Below are 6,889 nucleotides of genomic sequence, written 5' to 3' on the forward strand. Positions count from 1 at the left end.
ATGGAGTTCTTATGTTACCTGGCTCATAACATCACAATATATATCTGCCTTAGGCCATCTAGATGCCTTACCGACAACAACTCGTGATCTGATTGTCTATCAACTGTATGTGCCCGCATTGCTGAATCTTCTGGCAGATTTGGTACAGCATGGCAACATAAGCTAACTGAATTCTGATTGGATAAAAACTCTATAAACTAAACACAACATCGCTGGAAGGAGCATAATATGACATGAAGACAATATGAATACTTCTAGATATTTAGGGAAAGTAGATTAAAAAATTACTTTTATCTTTAATTATGATCATGATTTCTGGTTATGTTAGGCCAGCAGAGAAGGCCTTGCTGGCCCTGACGGCACACCACTGGTATTCGGCGATATCAGTTTTGGTCCATATCACCCAGCCCTAGGTGACCCTAGAAAAAGGTGTGTATTGAAATCTCAAATAATACAGTCTCTTTGTAGATTCCAAAAAAAATAGGTATGTCTCCGGACTACTGGACAGTGTTACGAGGACGGCAGCGAGTGGCGAGGCCATGTTGGGTGTAGAGATGTCGGCCGATAAATGCTTTAAAATGTAATATCGGAAATTATCAATATCGGGTTTTTATTTTTTTATTAAATCAACATAAAAAACACAAGATACACTTACAATGATATAGATCCAGATACAAATTTTTTCTCCCACATCAGTAATAATTGTTTTTATTACACAGATGATCAGTATAATAGCAACATTAAATGTGATAACAAATTGTCAATTATTCATTTTAATAGCAGAAGCTTGTATGCAAACTACAACAACATTAAGAACTTTTTGGAACACATCAACGAACCCTACAAAGTGATTGCTGTCACAAAAACATGGATTGATGATAAAAAAAGGAATAGATTTTGATCTGGAAGGATATGAACTAAACTACATCAACAGAACCAACAAAAATGGAGGAGGAGTAGCTGTGTACGTGATGAAGAACCTGAACTACAAAGTGGTAAAAAACATGTCATTTGCTGTAGATAATATCTTAGAATGTATAACCATTGAAATATGTCAGGAAAAAAGCAAAAACATATTCATCAGTTGTATATATAGATCACCTAAGTCAAGTATAGAAACATTTGAAGAATGGATCAAGGCAACTTACATGGACAATCACTCTCAAAATAATCTTACTTATCTTATCATATGAAATGTAGCTTACTTCACCAATTATTATTTATTTATTTATTTTTTATTGTGATTACTTATGGAGTATATTGTGGATAAATTGAGAACCGGAAGTGAACAAGAGTTTTAGAAACTGCTATGTAAAAGAAAAGGGGTAGGATTAAATAAGCTCCTTTTCGAACATGTTGAAAAGAGAAACTGGAAATTGTGATGTATCATGTTGTATGCATGCATGTGTGATGTATCATGTTGTATGCTTGCATGTGTGATGTATCATGTTGTATGCTTGCATGTGTGATGTATCATGTTGTATGCTTGCATGTGTGATGTATCATGTTGTATGCTTGCATGTGTGATGTATCATGTTGTATGCTTGCATGTTCGAAATAAACTCAAAAATTAGTGCACCAACCCAAAAAACCTCCCTCCCCCATTCACACAAAAGGGTTGTTTCTTTCTGTTATTAATATTCTGCTTCCTACATTATATATCAATATATATCAATACAGTCTGCAAGGGATACAGTCCGTAAGCACACATGATTGTGCGTGTTGCTGGTCCACTAATAGTACTAACCTTTAACAGTTAATTTGACTCATTTTCATTAATTACTAGTTTCTATGTAACTGTTTTTATATTGTTTTACTTTCTTTTTTATTCAAGAAAATGTTTTTAATTTATTTATCTTATTTTATTTTATTAATTTTTTTAAAAAGGACCCTATCTTCACCATACCTGGTTGTCCAAATTAGGCATAATAATGTGTTAATTCCACGACTGTATATATCGGTATCGGTAATTAAGGGTTGGACAATATTGGATATCGGCAAAAAAGCCATTATCGGACATCCCTAGTTGGGTGCGTTAAGGAGGGGTCAGATGGGAAAGTCATCCTCTCTTCCCAGACATGCTTTGTCAGCCAAAGTGTTCCAAGGACAAGCCGCTGTATTTGGCTCCCTCATCTAAAGAGCTTTTTCCAGCCGCCATTGTTACACCCGACCCATCTAAAGTGGTCACGCCTCCGACCGGCGTTAGACAGCTCATCACGAATCCTAAAACCCTCGGTAAAAGCTTTATTTCCAGCCTGCGTTGCTCGGATGGTTTCATTGCCCTCCCCGTGGTCATGTGTGCCGCCCACTCTCCTAATGCCTCTATCTCCTCCGTGGTCAGACTGTGACATCACAGTGCAGGCGACCTCTAATCTAAACCAGATGAGGCAGAAACAACGCAGGCCTCCTTCACTGGATGCTCTCGCCGCTAACCAACAGGCCCATCATCATTTCAGCGTTGGACCGAGACGTCTGCGTTTGCACCAAGAACACCAGCACCTTGTAATCTTTAGTGTCACTTCATGTCTTCACCACTGCTGCATACATCCTGGCAGGGACATAGCAGCACCAAGAACACCAGCACCTTGTAATCTTTAGTGTCACTTCATGTCTTCACCACTGCTGCATACATCCTGGCAGGGACATAGCAGCACCAAGAACACCAGCACCTTGTAATCTTTAGTGTCACTTCATGTCTTCACCACTGCTGCATACATCCTGGCAGGGACATAGCAGCACCAAGAACACCAGCACCTTGTAATCTTTAGTGTCACTTCATGTCTTCACCACTGCTGCATACATCCTGGCAGGGACATAGCAGCACCAAGAACACCAGCACCTTGTAATCTTTAGTGTCACTTCATGTCCTCACCACTGCTGCATACATCCTGGCAGGGACATAGCAGCACCAAGAACACCAGCACCTTGTAATCTTTAGTGTCACTTCATGTCTTCACCACTGCTGCATACATCCTGGCAGGGACATAGCAGCACCAAGAACACCAGCACCTTGTAATCTTTAGTGTCACTTCATGTCCTCACCACTGCTGCATACATCCTGGCAGGGACATAGCAGCACCAAGAACACCAGCACCTTGTAATCTTTAGTGTCACTTCATGTCTTCACCACTGCTGCATACATCCTGGCAGGGACAGAGCACCACATTCTGGGCCCCCTTACACAAGACCCCCACCCGAAACCCAATGTCACCACCCCATACACACACTAAAATGCACTAAAAAGTCATTATTGCATGGATCTGGTTGAAACCAGCTTTTCAAAACACGTGAAATAATTTTGTCTTTTTTTCCAAATATGTGCCGAAAAAAAATCAATAAAAAGTTATTGGAATACAAATTTAAAAAATCATACCCGTGTAACCTGTCATTACTCACTTAAATATGATTGTAGATGTAAATAATTCAATGTATATACTCTGATGATTAACTTGTGTGATGACTGTATTATGCTGATAAGTAAACTATTATACAAACATGGGGTCTGGTTCAAATATAGAGATGAGGGTCTTTAATTTGACCTGCTGTTGTACTCTGTCTCAAAGTGTTAACATGTACTCAATGTTTCCTTACCATTATTGCTATGTTGTCTATTACCATTATTGCCATGTTGTCTATTACCATTATTGCTATGTTGTCTATTACCATTATTGCTACATTGTCTATTACCATTATTGCTACGTTGTCTTTTACCATTATTGCTGTTGTCTATTACCATTATTGCTATGTTGTCTATTACCATTATTGCTACGTTGTCTTTTACCATTATTGCTACGTTGTCTATTACCATTATTGCTATGTTGTCTATTATGGGGACGGCGTGGCGCAGTTGGGAGAGTGGCCGTGCCAGCAACCTGAGGGTTCCTGGTTCAATCCCCACCTTCTACCAACCTCGTCACGTCCGTTGTGTCCTTGAGCAAGACACTTCACCCTTGCTCCTGATGGGTCGTGGTTAGGGCCTTGCATGGCAGCTCCCGCCATCAGTGTGTGAATGTGTGTGTGAATGGGTGAATGTGGAAATAGTGTCAAAGCGCTTTGAGTACCTTGAAGGTAGAAAAGCGCTATACAAGTATAACCCATTATTACCATTATTGCTATGTTGTCTATTACCATTATTGCTACGTTGTCTATTACCATTATTGCTATGTTGTCTATTACCATTATTGCTACGTTGTCTATTACCATTATTGCTACGTTGTCTATTACCATTATTGCTACGTTGTCTATTACCATTATTGCTACGTTGTCTATTACCATTATTGCTATGTTGTCTATTACCATTATTGCTACGTTGTCTATTACCATTATTGCTACGTTGTCTATTACCATTATTGCTACGTTGTCTATTACCATTATTGCTACGTTGTCTATTACCATTATTGCTACGTTGTCTATTACCATTATTGCTATGTTGTCTATTACCATTATTGCTATGTTGTCTATTAACATTATTGCTATGTTGTCAATTACCAATGTTGGTATATTCATTATTCCTACATTGTTGATACAAATGATTGATACAGTGTAATAATTATTGTTACCTGTGGTAATGCCACTATGATACAACATCTGTATTATAATCCTTGAACAAATAGTAAGAGTGAGACTCATGTGAATAATCACTGAATAGAGAACTGGGGGTGGGATTAAAGAAGTTAACTTCTTCCCACTCCCTTTCAGGCAAAACTGGACAATCATGCATTACATACTATACATTACCTTTTGCACTATATTAATTAATATTACAAACCCCGTTTCCATATGAGTTGGGAAATGGTGTTAGATGTGACTACAAACGGAATACAATGATTTGCAAATAATTTTCAAGCCATATTCAGTTGAATATGCTACAAAGACAACATATTTCATGTTCAAACTGGTAAACTTTTTTTTTTTGTGCAAATAATCATTAACTTTATAATTTGATGGCAGCAACACGTGACAAGGAAGTTGGGAAAGGTGGCAATAAATACTGATAAAGTTGAGGAATGCTCATCAAACACTTATTTGGAACATCCCACAGGTGAACAGGCTAATTGGGAACAGGTGGGTGCCATGATTGGGTATAAAAGTAGATTCCATGAAATGCTCAGTCATTCACAAACAAGGATGGGGCGAGGGTCACCACTTTGTCAACAAATGCCTGAGCAAATTGTTGAACAGTTTAAGAAAAACCTTTCTCAAGCAGCTATTGCAAGGAATTTAGGGATTTCACCATCTACGCTCCGTAATATCATCAAAGGGTTCAGGGAATGTGGAGAAATCACTGCACGTAAGCAGCTAAGCCCGTGACCTTCCATCCCTCAGGCTGTACTGCATCAACAAGCGACATCAGTGTGTAAAGGATATCACCACATGGGCTCAGGAACACTTCAGAAACCCACTGTCAGTAACTACAGTTGGTCGCTACATCTGTAAGTGCAAGTTAAAACTCTCCTATGCAAGGCGAAAACCGTTTATCAACAACACCCAGAAACGCCGTCGGCTTCGCTGGGCCTGAGCTCATCTAAGATGGACTGATGCAAAGTGGAAAAGTGTTCTGTGGTCTGACGAGTCCACATTTCAAATTGTATTTGGAAACTGTGGACGTCGTGTCCTCCGGACGGTTTTGTTTCACAATATTATGCAAAACCAACGTTTCTTACCTTCTGGTACCTGCTGATCTGTATTTGGGATCTGCATAAGTCCTGAAAATTTGCGCACGTCCGCGACGATTTCTTAGGCAATAAGCTTCTTCTTTTTCTCTATCTTCTTGTTATGGGACATTCATCCTCTGCTGTTGCCATTTCTAATATAAAGTAGTGTAAAGTTTTTACTTATATCTGTCAGGAAACTCGCCATGGAAGCGCTAAAACATACCGGTGTAGTGAGTTTACATTATTCACCCAAGGAACTTTAGTTATTAGAGAGTTCCGGTCGGACGGTTTTTCACGGGACGCATTTCCGGTGTTGTTGTTGCACTAGTGAGCCACGGATGAGGAGATGCTGCTCTGTTATTGATTGAAGTAAAGTCTGAATGTCATTAAAACAGTTAGCTCCTTCTTTTGACACTTCTTCCACTCCCGTCCTTGCACGCTACACCGCTACATTTATTGTGATTCTTTGTCATTTCCAAAATCCATAGTAAATGCAACTTTATGTGGTTAGGATGCAGCTGTTTGTAATCATACATTCCACCAGCAGGCGGAGTATTGTGCCGAAGCATGCGTTGAAGCTTCCAGAAATTTCCCAACCATCACAACCACAAAACAAACAACGACTAAATGACGGACAACAGCAAGGAAAAGACTCACCATACGTGTGGAGCGGACGACGTCCACAAAGTACATCCGTACTTGACCAGGTGCTTGAAAGAATAATGTCCCCGACGACGAAAGGAAGCATCCGCCATGAATTTGACCATGAACTTAAACAAGGTGAAAAACTTATTGGGGTGTTACCATTTAGTGGTCAAGTGTACGGAATATGTACTGTACTGTGCAATCTACTAATAAAAGTTTCAATTAATAAAAAAAAAACCGCCCAACTTAAGTAGTCTTGATTACTAACGTGAAACAGGTGCGGGGACCAGTGCTCTTTTAAAAAGGCAGGCGTGAAGCTGCTACAGGAAACGAGAAAACAGGAAGTGAAAGCTACAAAATAAGAGCGCAGGGCAGGAACTAAAACATTAATACTGAAAATACTGACAAACTAAAACAAGAATCAGACCTGGGCCATTAAGCTTTTCAATCTGGCCTGCCAGACATTCCCAAATAATTGTTTCTAGATCCTTAAGATGTAAAGTGTAGCTGCCATTATGACGTGCAGGGATGTTTTCTAAAGACCGCAAGTCTTAAACTATACAAAGTATTTCAATGATCGGAATCTGCGC

General features: G+C 39.4%; 1 protein-coding gene across 2 annotated transcripts in view; it reads right to left on the reverse strand.

Annotated features, from left to right (window-relative positions):
• Positions 1-6,556, reverse strand: part of LOC133641848 (tetraspanin-18B-like) — a 179,611-nt gene extending 173,055 nt beyond the window's left edge. Inside the window, exon 1 of one of the 2 annotated variants that reach the window (XM_062035917.1) lies at positions 6,312-6,556. In XM_062035917.1, the coding sequence (XP_061891901.1) occupies positions 6,312-6,402 (91 nt within the window). In that variant the 5' untranslated portion in view covers positions 6,403-6,556. The remainder of the gene's footprint in view (positions 1-6,311) is intronic. The other variant, XM_062035920.1, reaches the window with a different exon arrangement.
• Positions 6,557-6,889: the final 333 nt, after the last annotated feature.

This window comes from Entelurus aequoreus, linkage group LG24 (assembly GCF_033978785.1).
Source record: "Entelurus aequoreus isolate RoL-2023_Sb linkage group LG24, RoL_Eaeq_v1.1, whole genome shotgun sequence".
Classification (NCBI taxonomy): Eukaryota; Metazoa; Chordata; class Actinopteri; order Syngnathiformes; family Syngnathidae; genus Entelurus; species Entelurus aequoreus.